General features: G+C 44.0%; 1 protein-coding gene across 1 annotated transcript in view; it reads right to left on the bottom strand.

Annotated features, from left to right (window-relative positions):
* The window catches only part of RIMKLA (ribosomal modification protein rimK like family member A), a 157,702-nt gene that overhangs the window by 42,614 nt on the left and 98,579 nt on the right, over nt 1-16,509 (bottom strand). Inside the window, exon 2 of the mRNA XM_088453963.1 lies at nt 2,452-2,682. Coding sequence (XP_088310089.1) covers nt 2,452-2,682 — 231 coding nt within the window. The remainder of the gene's footprint in view (nt 1-2,451; nt 2,683-16,509) is intronic.

Genomic DNA, 16,509 nt, shown 5'->3' with positions numbered 1-16,509 from the left:
ATCTACCCGAGAGTTGCGTCATTGTGGCATCTCTGCTGAGCAGCTTTGCAGGGCGGCCACATAGTCTCCCGCCCACACTTTCATCAAGTTCTATTGCTTTTATACCTTCGGATGCTGGGTCCAGGTGTAGAGCACTGAGTGCAGCACAGGAGCGTCCCCTCCCTTAGATTGACTGACTGCTTTGGGGAGTCCCATGGTTCCCAGTGTCCCCCATAGATCATAGAGAAAAGGGGATTTTTGTCCTTACCTGGTAAATCCTTTTCTCTGAGTCCATGGGGAACACTGGGCACCCACCCTGATGCCCCTGGCTGGTGGGCTTTTTTTCTTTGGGTCTTTTACGACTCTCTTCTCAATTGCTTTTGGACTCAGATAAAAGGATTTAATAGGCAAGGACAAAAATCTCCTTTTTCTGCGCACATGCACAGAGTTAAGGGTACTCGCTCCCAAATGTTGGGAGGTATGCATCAAGGTAAATCCCTGATAATGCTGGTGGCAATGCTATCAGGAGAGCAGCTGCATATTATGAGGTATTGCATGGCAAGGGCCCTAATCCAGTGAAATATTATTATAGGGCAGAGTACCAGAGTCTGGACCAGCACCAATAATACTAGAAGAAGGTAAACACCACCACTGTCTGCAGGTTTTCTGCCATCAGCTGCAGCACCAAATGGCATAAGTACATCTGCAAAGTAGTGCAGAAAATGCTTGGAAGGCGGCAGTGACGTGTGGTGAGGTAAATGGCTGGGGAGGCACTGGCTAATATCAGAGTCAGATTTACAGATACATATATAAACCCAAGGGTTAATGTTGGCATTATACAAAGGTGCAGCAGTATATAGTGCTGGAAATTCAGTGTGTTTTGATCAGGGATGTGCAGAAAAAGGTAGACATGGGAGGCAGTGCTAAATTTCCAGCCATACACTTTTTACTCCAGTTTTGACTATAAAAGTGATTCTAATAATAAAAAGAATAGATTTATAATATTTTCTTGAAATTTTTCTTATAATTTTTATAGTGAAAACTTTGGAATATACCTAAGTATGACAAGAAAGGCTCTGCTAACTTGCCTCTCCTGACCGCTGTTCACTGGATGGGGGGTACAATATGGTTTTGGAGGACGGGGGGGCTTTGGTCCTCAGGTACTCTTAAGGACGTTGCATGGCAGTAGAAAGCAGTGCACAATGTATAGTAATTGGGGAATCCAGCAGTGACTTACAGAATCACCCTGGGAGGATGGCTGCATGCCTGGCTCCAGCTGCAACTGGTGGGCTGTCAAAAGGTTGCATGCTACATACGAACAAAAGGGTACTATGCGCCAAGGACCTGGGCTACAGGAGGATGTGTGGGTAGACCGTACATGCCCTCTCGGCTACACGGAATAGGAGAATTTATAGTCACAACGCCATACCTCCCAAATGTCCCGATATCTGAGTGACAGTTCTGCTTTTCAAACACTTTACTAATGTCCTACCCATGGGCCGCCGTGTCCAGCTGGGACACACACAAAACCACACACACAATACTCTGTTATCGCTGCTATGCTATGGATGAATGGATTCTGCGCATGCCCATTACGTGCTGGGAGAGGCTGGGGCAGACCAGCAGCGGCCAAAGTGCTGGACTCACCCCCCAGTGTGATGATAAGCACAGGACAAGCAGGACACTTGGTTACGCCTCTAAAACGTCACAATCCAGGCCCTCTTTCCCAAGATGTCCCATATCCGCATAGAAGAATATTGGGAGGTATTCTTTGCCCACAACTTACTTATTCTATGATAGTGTAACTACGAGAATAAAGAAGTTTTGCCCAATAAATATCTTTGAGTCTTTCTTCATTAGCACAAAGTAGTGGGGTACCAGCTGGTCTGCCATTGCCCCTTATTAATATTCCTTACTCTTTTTTAGCTGCTCAGAATATGGCTAACTACATGCAGACGGGATGTGGCCAATATCCCGACCACGTGGATTCCAGCGCTCAGAATGCCGGCACCGGAATCCCGACACCTGTCTGAATTCCAGCGCCAGCATCCTAACCGCCAGCATTTTGAAGGTAAGTAGCGGGGTTAGGGGAAAGGTTAGGGTTAGGCATTAGTGGGAGTCTTAGGGTTAGGCACTAAAGGGGAAGGTTAAGTTTAGGCAGTGTGGGGGGGGGGGTTAGGTTTAGGCACCTGGGAGGGAGGGTTAAGGTAGGGAGAGGGGGAGGGTTAGGATACCTACCGACATAAGTGCCGGCATCCCGTACCCATCCCCATGCAGACATATAAATGGTGTATACAGATGAAACAATTCAGTTGCAACACACAGTAAGCAAAGTTTAGTTATTTGTTGTTTGTTTGCACATGTGTTTAATGCGTAAATAACATGTACACTTTAAAATGACGACTGCACTGTAGCAACTGGACAGATTGCGAGATGTATGTTACACAATTCCGAATATTTCTTTAAACCTACCGTATGAAAAGGTATCAGGTAAAGGAATTCCGTGTCCCGCTAATTCCTGAAACGTCCAGAACTTATTAATGCAGTTTAAAATGGCTTGTGGGCAATTCACTAGGCGGCAGCCCAGTTTTTCAAGATGTCGCAAAACCGTTATATCGCTGTCAGACTGCACTGTTGGAGTCGGTACCCGCACCAGTATCACCTGAGGGTAAGCAGTCACAATCTTCTGATTAATTTGCAAGCCTGGAACAGAATTTTATGAGAGATTAAATGTCACAAAAAAACTGAATAAAAAATCATACCTGCCCTATATTATTATTTTGCCTATATATTATATAAAGTGGACACAACCACTGCAATAAAATATATCATAGTATGGAGCACAAACACGGGAAGTAAGAATTTAGAAACAGAATAGGTACAAGCGCTCAACCTGCAGTGCGAGTGTAGGGGAGGAAAGGGAAGGTAAATGTATAATGTGGGCCTGATTCACCACGGATCGCAACTGCGTATGCAATTACGCACGCAGTTCAACTGCAATAGTATGCTAATCCATTGTGATCGCTATCCCGCCGCAGCACTACACAAGGACATAAACTTACCTAGCACACATCCATAATGCAAGACTGTGAAACCATTGGTACAATCGAGTACCATCGCAGCTTCACGCACAGTTGCACAAGCTCGTACTCAGAATTGCTAACTTCATTGAATGCTATAAGACCTCAGGCTGTGTATATGGCATCGCAGTGGTCAATTTCTGCACGACCCTGTAACGGCGTCCAAATGCACTGGGACGCCTGCATTTCGCAGACCCCCCCCCCAGTCACCACCCACAAACCGCACTCAATCACTCTACAGAGGGTCTGCGTAGCCACTGCGATCGCAGTCCCAATCGCAGTGGAGCGTTCGCACACACACACTGCGACGAATACGCATGCGCAGTGCGTAACAATCATCCAATTACGAGCGTATTTGCAGTTGCGATCCTTGCTGAATCAGGCCCAGTGTGTGTCTGTACGGGGTGGGTGTGGTGGAGGCAGACATATTGGTTGTGGTGGTGTATGAAGTGGTGCAGATGTTCTGTATAGTTGATGAGTGAGTGTGGAATAATGAGAGAGGACCACACAAGGTGAACCCCCCCAGAACACATAAACTTATAAACTACACACAACTCACAGTGCAGCCCCAGAATAAATCAGACTGTTGCACACACAGCACACATCCACATCACACTCATACTTACATCACACACATCACCAAATACACTTACATACCCTCCAACATGACCCCTTCCACCAGGTACAAAATGCTCTGCTCCTGGACTTCCCTCTCAATGTATGATTGCAGTCACCTGTGAAAAACTCTTTTCATCAATTAAGTAGTTCAACACAGGTGACAAGGAGTTAGTGAGTGTTCCACGTCCACATGTTGGAGAAACTGCCCGCCTGACACACCAACGCAGACCAGACTGTGCAGGGTGCTGACACAACAAGTGTCCCCACCCCGCACAGATGACTCCATACGCCACTGGTAGCAGACGCCACTGGTAGCACCATCATTCATCAGATGAGTCAGACCCCAGGGGCCCGTGGGGTCACCTCTCCTTAACATCCTCTCTATGCAGACAAGCACTAGTGAGCACGACCACCATGGGAAAAGCTACACTGCAGGCCTAAGAGAGTTGGGAGCTCCCAAGGGACAGAGCAGAGGGCCTGATTCAGAGCCGGACGCTATCAGCTGTTCGCCCGCAGGAGGTACGTCCGTCCAAATGGCAAAACAAGCACTCACACGTGTGGTCGCTCGTAGCGAGTCTTCTGCCCCATATTTCCACAACCCCTCCTCTAGCTAACGAGCGTCCGAAATAGCGAGCGCACTACTCGTTTTTGGATGAAGTGTTCGCTCGCACAATTCCGACCGGAAGTAGGCCTGTCATTTGTCGATTGCCTTGTTTTTCCTTCGTCAAACATCCGTGAATCGATTGGTGCGAATCATTACCTTAATTTACTTAATTGTTGGTCTAAAGTTTTCAATCTTGTTTTTTTTTGAATGTCAATAAACTTTATTGTTTTGTGTTCATTTTGGTCCGTAGAATCCGTCCGCTTTTAACGGCAAACTTTTTATTTTTTCAATCCAAAGGCAGTTTGTTTGCTTTTTTAATCGCTTTTTTTTTTGTTTTACATTTTGTAATTGTTTTATTTCCAGCTTGCTAACGCATCCAAATGCAGCAAGCCAATCATAAGTCACAATATATTTTTAGGGGTTGTTCACATGACTCACACATTAACGAATAGAATTCTTCATGTTATTTATGAAAGTACATTAGCCAATCAAAATTTAGGGGTCCCTGTAATAAAACTGATTTGTGTAAAAAAAAAAACAAAACATTGCCATCATGAGAGCCAGTGCTTTTACACGGGTTGAGCTGCTGGTGCTCACTGAAGTGATAGATCGGCGAATAACTGATATGCCGCCCCCCGTCACCAACCAATGCAAGCGCCGGGCGTACGCGGAGGTGCGGCGCAGGCTGCGGGCCATGGGATATTGTCGGACCATCGGCCAATTAGAACGCCGGTGGTCGAATTTACGACGCCGGTCCCCACACCTGCTTGCGTATCTTCGGATGAGGATCCGTCAGCGTAAGTGGATATTTGGATGTTTATATATCTAGGACAACCTGTTGTTACTTTTTGTCTTTGCTAATGGAAATTTGCATTAATGCGTGTGCATGTGTGCAATATGGGTTTTTTTCGGGCTAAATGAGACCTTGTTATTGTTTTTTTTTTTTAAGATTAATATTTTATTTTTGGTTAATGTTTTGCTAATATTACAAACTATACATCATTTAGGTCAGGAGTGGATCCAGAGACATAGACGGTGGCGTGCCCGACCCCTCTCCCCAACTCCCACCATCTCCTCCCCTGCCCAATCCTCCCAAATTTCACCACCCTCCCCTGACCTGGTCATCCCTATTTCCCCTTACTCTCCTGCTTCCCAAATCCAAATCACCCCTCCCTCCCCTGTCCTACCCATCCACATTCCCACACCCTCCCCTGATGCACCCACTCCTGAATCCAACCCCTCCCCTTTATCCCCCCCGGACATTTCGCCCCCATCTTCACCCATCCACTGGCCCACTTCGGAGGAAGAGGATCTGGGCCAACCTGGCCCTGAACCTGCAGGTATTTTTTTGTGGTTGTTTGCAATTATTGTGTAAAAATGTGCCCTATATGCATACACTGTTGTATCCCTGCTTACAATCTAAGGGCAGTCCATTTTTTGGTTATTTTTTGTTTATTTTGGTTGTTTTTTTTTTTTAAAAATTGGCTTAATTTTTTTTTTACCTTTTTTAAAAAACGCATTTTTATTTCTTTGTAATTTTTTCTGATTTTTTTTACCTAAATTTTTGAACAATTTATTCATGTTTCTAAACAAAATAAACTTTACAATAACCACATATGCCAGATACAAATACAAGTTTCATTGTTTTTTGTTTAAATTTCTACAATAAAATAAATATACAAATGGTGTAAGGATTAATTAAGATCCCAAAGTGATTGTTCCAACCACTATTCTCATGTTCATGTTTTTTTTGTTTTGTTTTGTTGCCAATTGGTAATGTAGGCAAATTTATGTTACCACTATAGTTTTGCCACAAAATTAGCATGGTATGTAAACTTTATTTAACTGTAAATAATCCTGTTTTTCTTGTAAGTATTTGTAAAAAAATTCACATTTATTTGAAACTCTTTGAGGGGACATTTGGACCAGCTGATGGTCGCAATGGACCATTTGATTGTGTTTTTGCGACATTAATTTATTATGTTTTTTTCTTTTGTTAATAAAAGCTGTTTGTTTAAACCAATCTCATTTATTGTCTCCAAAATTAGCTCACAAGGTCATTTTTTGCCAAAATTTTTGGTGTAAACATTTTGGTTTATGGATTTTGCATACGAAAATGCAAACAATGTGGCATACGAATTTTTTGGAGTAAGTATTCTTTAAAAGTAAATCTTTAATATATAAAAAAGTGGTTTCCCAGACTTTAAAGACATATTTGTACATTCCAAGAATTGGTCCAATTGACATTAACTCCATAATGTTTTTAAAAAAATACCTTATGTAATTATTTAAGTTATTCAAAAATATCCATGCAACTCCCATAATAATTTAAAAAATAATAAAAAAGGTAGGCCCAACTATGCAAACATGTTGTTAATTGTGATGTTGTTTTTAAAATTGTTTTGCCCAAAAAAGTTACATTTGTTAAAAAAAAACCTTGTAAATTAAGTTAAAAGGTACTGTCCATTTGCTGGTTTTTCTGGTAAACTAAAACAAACAATTTTAAAAGTAGTTTATTATACAATTTATCATAATACAAAGCAAATACACACAAAAAATTGAAAAAAAAATCAAGAACTGCTTGAAGATGGTGCATGCCAACATGTTGTCCCAAAATCAGGTAAGAAACACATTTGTCCAGGTGTAAAGGTCATATTGGAGTCATGAATGTCACAGGTGAGCATTTTCAGGAAGTAAGAAGGTTGTTGTTTGGATTTTGCAAAAAAAAAATATTTTTTTTTAAAAAGGTTAAAATTTGAAACATAGGATAGTAAACACACATAATTTTCAGTCTTCACAATGTCAACAAATGTAAAACCAAGGAAATGCAAATACCTGAAAAAGCGGGAAACGACATCATCACTTATGGCCCCTGCTGACAGTCTCCTCCGACCAACCTCGGGGGGGCCATCCTCAGGCAAGGCATCCTCTGGCTGCATTGGGACACCACTCCTTATGGCGATGTTGTGAAAAATCCCACACAGGACCACAATTTTGGAAACCATAGCCAGCAAATACATGATGTCGCCACCAGAGCGCTGGAGGCATCGAAATCGGCCTTTTAAAAGGCCGCTACAACGCTCCACCACCTGCCTGGTGGCAGTAAGTGCGGAATTATATTGAGTTTGTGGCCCTGGTGTGGGAACCAAATAAGGAGTGAGCAGCCAGGGTATGCAAGGGTAACCACTGTCTCCTGTGAAAAAAAACAAGCATTCAGTACCATTTCTAAGTCAACAGTGTTTGCTTAAAAAATTAGGGGTACCACTTACCCAGAAGCCACGCGTCACCAGCTTGTAGGTTGTTTAATTTGTGCCAAAGCCCTGATTGCCGGATGACAAATGAATCATGTGCACTTCCTGGATATTTGGCATTCAGGGACAGGATCTGGAGGGAGGCATCACATACCACCATTACATTCATCGAATGAAAATGCTTGTGGTTCCTAAATATGGCCTCCAGTGCTGCTGGAGGCTGAAGTGGTATGTGAGTGCCGTCCACAACCCCTATGATATGTGGGAAGCCTGCAATTTGGTTACATTTCTGCTTCACCACATTAAGGGAACCCATATCCAATGGCATATTAATAAAATGATATAGGTGCTTAAACAGTGCATCCATGACCGCCCTCAGGATCCTTGAAAAGGAGGATTGGGAAATGCCTGCAATGATCCCGTGGTCTGGAAGGATCCTGAGGCGCAAAAATGTAACACCGACATTAACTGCGTAAGTGGTGGTATTGCTGTTGGATTGTTGATTTGCCTTTCAAGATCACTCTCTGTTAATGAAAGAGTGTCTAGGATGATTTGGGGTGGTAGGCGATACCGCCGTAAAACCACATCATCAGGCATTCCAAAAAGGGTGACACGTGTTCTAAATATCTGGGGCCTTGCACGCCTACGAGGCCTACGCCTAGGAGGATGTTCAGGTTGGTCGGGGTCGTGGACCATTGCCACTATTATTCGCCCAACATCAATCTGAAATGTTAGACAATGTAGTTAATTTTCTAAAATCTAAAAACAAGAAAATATACTTATCTTTTTGACACATTAAGAAGAATCAGGGTTAGGTAGTGACATCTTGAAGAAAACCTACGAATTAGATTTAACATAAATAAAAACACAAAAAATAAAAAAAAAAAGCCTAAGGCCAAAATATAAAGAATGCATGCACTACACAGATGTTGTTAGTGTCTGATTTTATTCTATTAATCCAATGTACGCTAACGCCACAGACAGGAGCTGTGCAAAATATACGCAATAGAGGGCAAAAAAGATCGCTAAATGGTACTCTAACGCCAGACAGAAGCTGGGCAAAATATACGCAATAGACGGCAAAAAAGACCGCTAAATGGTATGCTAACGCCAGACAGGAGCTGGGCAAAATATACGCAATAGAGGGCAAAAAAGACCGCTAAATGGTACGCTAACGCCAGATAGGAGCTGGGCAAAATATACGCAATAGAGGGCAAAAAAGACCGCTAAATGGTACGCTAACGCCACAGACAGGAGCTGTGCAAAATATACGCCAGACATTTCGCATTTTTGATGGCCAAATAATCATTTGGGCAAAAATAAAAAAATAATGCATAATGAGATCCCTTAAAAAAACATGATAAATGTTAACAATAAACAGGGTCTAATGTATCTCAATAAACACTTACAGGGTCTAATGTATCTCAATAAACACTTACCGTACAAAGACGATCCCGAAACTCGAAATGCAGTCCACCAGACGAAAGGAGATAAAAGGTTAAAAAAACTGAAATATAAAAAAAATATATTAAAAAAAAAAAAAAAAATTTTTCCTAAAAAAAGTAGAAAAAAAGCGAACCACCAAACTTACCTCAAAAACAAAAAAAAGGCTTAGTACAAAAACGCAAAAAACAAAAAAACTCTGACAACTCTCAGCAACTCTCGACAGCACCTTCACAAACAACTCGGCACCTCCAACATCCACCAACCACTTCTATCAACCCACCCCGAAAAAAGGCCACAAAAAAGCCTTAAATAGACCTAACTTTCCCGCTCAAATCAAAGACACTCAATAGATGCGCCCGTATAATGCACACGCATCTATAAAAACGTCACGAGAGCGCACAATGGGTCTGCTGAATTCATGGATTGAATCATGTCACAGAACAGCAGCAAAGCCAAAATCCTGGACAACAAAGTAAGTAGCTCCAAAATGAAAGTTAGCAACCCAAAAAACTAAAAAAAAGTAGAAATTAAAAAATATATATATTTTTTTTTAAAGGTGTGGAGACTGACAATGAGGAGGCTGCAGGGCCTAGTACCCATGCCAGGACTAAAAGAAAAAGGCAGCCGCAATTCACAAGAAAGGAGATGGAGGTTTTGGTGCAAAACTGTATTGACAACCTGGCACAGGTGCCACGAAATATGGGTGCAAGCCAGAGATGGAAACTGTGGGAGGACATAGCCACTGCTGTCAATGGGGTTGGTGACTGTCCGTTCAACCAAAGCGGTCAAACGCCGGTACGTAAATGCTCTCACCTAAGTCCCAAAATGTGGAGGAACATTTCAAATCTAAAATTACTTTTTTTACCAACAGATGGAGTGACTTCAAATATCGGCTAAAGCAAAAGTTGGCTGATAGGGCTAGGCATGCAGGGGGGACAGGTGGTGGGCCAACCCCTGTGTCACTGGAGCTGACCGATTTGGAGGAGCTGGCACAGGGGTGTGTGCAGGAAGAGGAGGTGTTTGGCGTGTCCAACATGGACACAGACATGCCAGACTTTGCAGCTCCACATGTTCCCGCAGGTCATTGAGATAAAACTGTTTAATTTTTTTTGTTTTGCAAAACTTAAAAATGTACTAATATTTGTATGATCTCTCTTTTTCACACAGGCACAGAAGAGGACGAGTGTGCTCCAGAACTGAGTTTTGGCAGCAGTAGATCTGCTGGCTCCGCAGGGGAGGAAGCAGTATTTCCGTCTGGAGACCCTGTGGCGGACAGTCCAGGGCCTTCCCCCTCGCAGGCAGTGGCCCTTCTCTCAGATCTCAATGAGAAAATGGATAAAAACACCGAGATTCTGATGATGGACGCCAATCTGCTACGGGTGGTGGATGCCCTGGAGGAAAACGCTGCGGCCAATGTCAGACTAGCTAATGCCCTGGAGCAGCTAGTCTGCCTGCGCATGTTGGAGCAGGCCTCCCTTCCTGCCGGAACATCAGGGTCCTCCACCTCTGGCACAACATCAGCCAACCCTCCAAATGTGCCTAGCCCTATGCCTAGGCCAGAGGAAACACCAGCTACCTCTGGCCAGGCAAGGCGTTCGACCAGACGAACAAAGTCATGCTCCCTCCAACATCAAGCCAAGCGGGGGAGAAGGCGTTGACAGCACTGGCAAATGTCCCCACATTCCATCTCTGTGTTTGCCCCATATTCTTGCACCTCAAAACCTCCCTCTCCTTTCTTGTGAATTTTTTTTTTTTTTATCATTACTTTATATATTTGAAGTCCCATAAAAAATATTTGGACCGTAAAATTACCCTAATTTTTGCAAAAAATGTGAACATTTATTTATTTACAAATAAAAAAACAATAACCCAATAAAAATTGTCTAATTCATTCTCAAATGGCTAAAAGGGACTGTAACAAACATAATTAAATACTTAATAAAGGTCATATACTTAAAAAAATGTTTAAGTTAAAAAAACAAAAGGTAACAGGTAAGTAAACAATAACACAAGCCAAGCAATTAGTAGCCGATTGTCTTTCTGGAATACAAGAAAAACATCTAACATTTTTACCTTTATTAAAATATTTATTTTGTGATTGCTGTGATTTCTAAAAACAAACAAATAGGAACACAACATGCATTCCAAATTTAGCTAATATATCCTGGCCATTGCAAATCACGTTCTCGCAAGTGATCCAATTATTAGGTGATTGGTGTTGTGCCTTGTAAAGGAGAATAGCAAAACATCGATTCGCTAAGGGAGCTACGAAGAGACCATCGTCTTTGCGAGATCCAATACCCTACCACAAGCTGAACGAGCAGTCATAATGGAAACTGGATCACACAGTGACGTATCCAAAAAACCGTCCAAATTGGACGTTCGCACAAAATAATACATGTACGCCCAAAAAACGGCTGGACACACCTGCGTTTTCTCATCTCCACCCCCGTTACCACCCATAAATGGAACATTCTGTCAATCAAATTACATAGGTCACTTCCTGTTCGCTGTGTAAACGAGCGAACGAAAACTGACCGCAATAATCCGGCCGCACATGCGCAATGAGAACCGGACGCATGCGTGATTTAAAACAATAGAATGCGTACGAGCGAACGGCTGATAGCGTCCGGCTCTGAATCATGCCCAGAGGGTGCAGTATACCAACTGCCCAGCTACCAGTAGGATCATTCCTGTTTTCGTACTGGTGCAGGACCACTGATCCTGAATTGTCCTGCACCCAGTATAAACACCCCTAAGTGCTCATATTTATTCAAGGCTGTAGACCAAAGGTCCAGCATGGGAGACGTACTGGTCCAGAGCCGAGCAATAAAGGTGCTCCCTAAAATAATTAACTCACTAACATCCCCCCTCCCAAACATATATTATGTAAACACACAACGGGAGTATAGTCACCACTATACTGGTAAAGGTATCCCCCAAAAGAACAGACCCAATTGTGTCTTCTCCACTATTCTCAGTGAAGCACTGTGACTACTCAATAAACGGATTAGTCCCTACTACCATCTCCTCTCATTATTCCACACTCACTCACCAAGTATACAGAACATCTACACCACTTCACCACCAGAACCTACATGTCTCCCTCCACCAGTCCCACCCTGCACAGACACTTACTTAGTCCCATATTACACATTAACCTCTCCTCCACCCTTACCGTATAGGTTGAGCGCTTGTACCCATTCTGTTTCTAAATTCTTATGGATCTGGCAGAAACAGGTACTTCTACAGCACGGAGCAGCACACACCCCTCTCCCCTTTCCATAATACACAACCTACTAGCCCAATCCCCCACTACACCAAACCCAAGAAGCGCTGTTCAACACTACCTTTTTAAAATGTGGGAAATGTCTTTAGGTAGTGTACTTTCTTGGTTTTTTTTAGGTGAACTAATGCAGAGTTGAATCACCCGTAATTGCTCCTCCATTGAGTTCAAAGAACTGAAGGCATATAATCACCCCTATGCTGAGTTGTACGTATCTTTGTGGTGTATCCGCTCCCTAATCTGTAGGCTTGGTTTGATACTCATCATCATCCTAAATGCGCACTTGCACCAGATTATATGGTGCAAATGATACACCTGGAAACAGGTTTGTTGCAGTTCCGTTGACTGTCTAAACTTTGCTTACGCGACAATGCCACATTACAGCCTAGTTACTCCCCTTCAGGTGCAAAAGATGTGCTTGTAATGCGCATGACTCTGCATCACCCGTACACTTGGTACCGAAGCATGTGTAGTGTAAAAAAAGCAAGATACGTTCAGAATACAGTTTACATCTAACTCAGCATCAGGACCATGGGCATAGCTATAGTGGGTGTAAGTGCTGCCATTGCTATGGGGCCCAGAGGCTTAGGGGGTGGGTCATATAGTTGTCTACCAAGTTCCTGAAATTACCTGCTAAGAATTTGGGGACTGCCCAATGCCTGGGCCAGAAAAGGGAGACTTGTCAGTGGCGATCTCTCTTTCCCTCTGTCACAAGCCGCCTATGCGAACGCCAGGCGATCATTCACTGAACCCCTCCTATCAGCTGTTTGTCATCCCTGGTCTGATCTGAATTGGCTCCTGTGGCTATTTCCTTCTGGTGCGAAGGCTAGTCTGATGCCGGTGATAGCGTTTTCACGTGTTTCCGGTTCTGGTGTTGGTCTCCTGTGTCAGTCGAGTAACCAGTTCTCCTGTCTGCTTTGTATTGCTCCTGCCGTTTGTGTCATCCAGACGACATAGTCCGCATTCCAGTCTTCTGCCATTTGTGTCATCCAGGCGGCACGGTCTGCAGTCTAGTCTCCTGCCATTTGTGTCATCCAGGCGACATGGTCCGCATTCCAGTCTCCTGCTGTTTGTGTCAACTCGGTGTACTGCTGCTTGTGTCAACTCAGCAGCACAATTCGCACATAAGCGTTCAGTGTGCGCATCAAGTGTACTGCCGCTTGTGTCAACTTGGCGGCACAAATCGCACATCAGCGTCCAGTGTGCGCAATCAAGTGTACTGCCGCTTGTGTCAACCTGGCAGCACAAGTTGCATGATAGCGACATCCTGCCAAGGTTTATCAGCCCTCAAGGTTGCTACACGGTCCAAAGGCCGCATCTTGCTTTACGGCCCAAAGGCCACAACTTGCCAAGGGTTATCAGCCCTCAAGGCTGCTGCACCTCATCAGTCCTCTAGACTGTTTAACGGCCACAACTTGCCAAGTATACCAGTCCTTAAGGCTGTTGCGGGACTTGTCCTTGAATATACCTCTATATCATAACATTATCACCGGCCACACAAATTGACCCAAAAAGTGCAAGAACTTTCACTTCGGGTTGAGGAGACCCGGGGTGCTCTTGCTCCATCAGCTGCGGTCGAGCCCAAATTGAATTTGCCAGACCTGTTTACGGGAAACCGCAAAGACTTTTTAAATTTCAGGAAGAGTTGTAAACTCTATTTCAAGCTCCGACCCAGATCCTCTGGCTCTGAGGTCCAACGAGTTGGGATCGTTGTATCCCTGTTACAAGGGGATCCTCAGACTTGGGCCTTTGGTCTTCCTTCCACAAGTACTGCACTGCTGCCCTTCTTTTCTGCATTGGGTCTATTCTATGATGATCCTGATAAAGCAGCCTTGGCAGAGGCTAGCCTTCGATCTCTGAAGCAGGAGTACAGGGCGGCCAAGGATTACTCTACGGAGTTCCATAAATGGGCTATCGACTCTGGGTGGAATGACTCGGCTCTCCGGAGTCAGTTTCGATGGGGACTTTCTGATCAAATAAAGGATATTCTGATACAATATCCTTCTCTTGAGAGCTTGGATGACTTGATGAATCTGGTCATTCGTATCGACCGGCGACTGCGGGAGTGCAGAGTGGAAAAGAATTTGCCCTCTCTGGCTCCACGATCTCCCATCTGGATGTCTTCGCCAGAGCCAGAAGAGCCAATGTAAGTGGGGGCTTTTTGTCTTCCAGCAGAGGAGAAGCGCAGGAGACGCTCACTGTGGTGGTAAAGGACATGTAGCCCAGCTTTGTCCTGTAAAGTCTGGAAAAGGTAAGGTCTAGGTGCATTAGGGGAGTTACATCTAGGCCTTGCATCCATCTCTCCTGAAAATTCAGTCCTCATCTCCACACTAATCAAGTTATCTAGTGCTCAGATTTCCATTCCTGCCTTCGTGGCTAGTGGAGCTGCAGATCATTTTATGGACCTGTCACTTTTGAAAACATTGGGCCTTGAGCCCTTATATAATCTAATCGCATTTATTGGTCTCAATGGCAAAAGTCTGTCCAAGGTTCCAGTTGCCTTTCGGACCCCTCCTATACAACTGGCTATTGGAGCCTTGCATCTTGAGAAATTGCCTTTTCTCTTACTTCAGTGTCCACTGGCTCCTGTGGTACTGGTATTACCCTGTCTTAAGAGACATAACTCAGTGATCCATTGGCAAATGGGTGAAATTCTTCAATGGGGATCCTCCTGTTTCTCTCAGTGTCTTTCTTGACCCGTTCGTATTGCAGCCGCCATCCCATGAGAATCTTTTGTCTATTCCCGCTCCATATCGTGACCTGGCTGAAGTATTTTCTAAAAAAAAGGCCGGCGTCCTGCCACCTCATCGGCCATATGATTGTGCTATTGATCTCTTACCTGATACCAGACTGCCCAAAGGCAGATTATACACTTTGTCTATCCCTGAGAGTAAAGCAATGCAGGAATATATTCAAGAGGCTCTGGATAAAGGATTTATTCGGCATTCCAAGTCCCCCATAGGAGCAGGCTTCTTTTTTTGTCCAGAATAAAGATGGATCACTCCGACCCTGCATTGACTTAACAGCATTAAACAAGATCACCATCAAAAACGCGTATCACCTGCTGCTCATCTCTTTTCTCTTCGATCAACTGCGGGAGGCCATTAATTTTTCAAAGATCGACCTAAGGGGGGCATATAATCTTGTCCACATCAGAGAAGGAGAAGAGTGGAAGACGGCATTCAACACTCATTCTGGGTATTTTGAATATCTCGTCATGCCGTTCGGTCTCTCCAACGCCCTAGCCGTCTTTCAGGACTTTATCAATGAGGTTTTAAGGGATTTTCTTGGAGTCTTTGCAGTTATCTACTTAGATGATATCCTCATCTATTCCAGGTCTTGGAGCAGCATCATCTACACGTGAGACTCTTAGACAACAATTTGTACGCCAAGTTGGAGAAGTGTTAATCTGAGGTGAAAGAGGTCTCCTTCTTGGGTTACGGCATATCCTCTCATGGATTCTCTATGGATCCAAACAAAGTAAAGGCCATCTTGGATTGAGAGTAACCTGCTACGCTGAAGGCCATCCAGTGTTTTCTTGGTTTTGCAAATTATTACCGCAGGTTTATTAAGTCTTTCTCCTCCATCGTCGCACCCATTGTCGAATTAACCAGGAAAGGGGCTAAGGTTGCTAATTGGTCTACCAACGCCGTTCAAGCTTTTCCTCTGCTCAAGTCAGCTTTTGTTTCTGCTCCTGTCCTTCGACATCCAGATCCGGATCTTCCATTTGTTGTTGAGGTGGATGCCTCTGAGATCGGGGTGGGTGCCATCCTTTCTCAGAAGGGTTTTGATGATGGCAAATTACATCCATGTGCCTTCTTTTCTCGAAAAGATTCTGCAGAGAGAAATGATGACGTTGGGAATCGGGAGTTGTTGGCCATCAAGTGGGCTTTTGAGGACTCGAGGCACTGGTTAGAGGGGGCTAATCATATGATCACAGTCTTAATGGACCATAAGAATCTGTCCTATATTGAGACCGCCAAAAGGTTGAATGCTAGACAAGCACGATGGGCCCTGTTCTTCACCCACTTCAATTTTATCATCTCCTTTCGGCCTGGGTCCAAGAATCAGAAGGCAGATGCCCTCTCATGAAGTTTTCTTACCACGCACCCTCTTTCTGTTCCAGAAGAGACCATCATTCCTGCTTCCCGTATTCACTTGGCCTTGACTAGAAGTTTGGCAGATTCTCTCTGGGAGTGTCAATCCGAAGCTCTTTCTGAAAAACCTCCGGGATTGCTTTCTGTT

This window comes from Taudactylus pleione, unplaced genomic scaffold (genome assembly GCF_031769625.1).
Source record: "Taudactylus pleione unplaced genomic scaffold, aTauple2 ptg000604l, whole genome shotgun sequence".
Taxonomy (NCBI): domain Eukaryota; kingdom Metazoa; phylum Chordata; class Amphibia; order Anura; family Myobatrachidae; genus Taudactylus; species Taudactylus pleione.
Note: the sequence above shows the minus strand (reverse complement) of the source record. Positions and strands in the feature narration are given on the sequence as shown.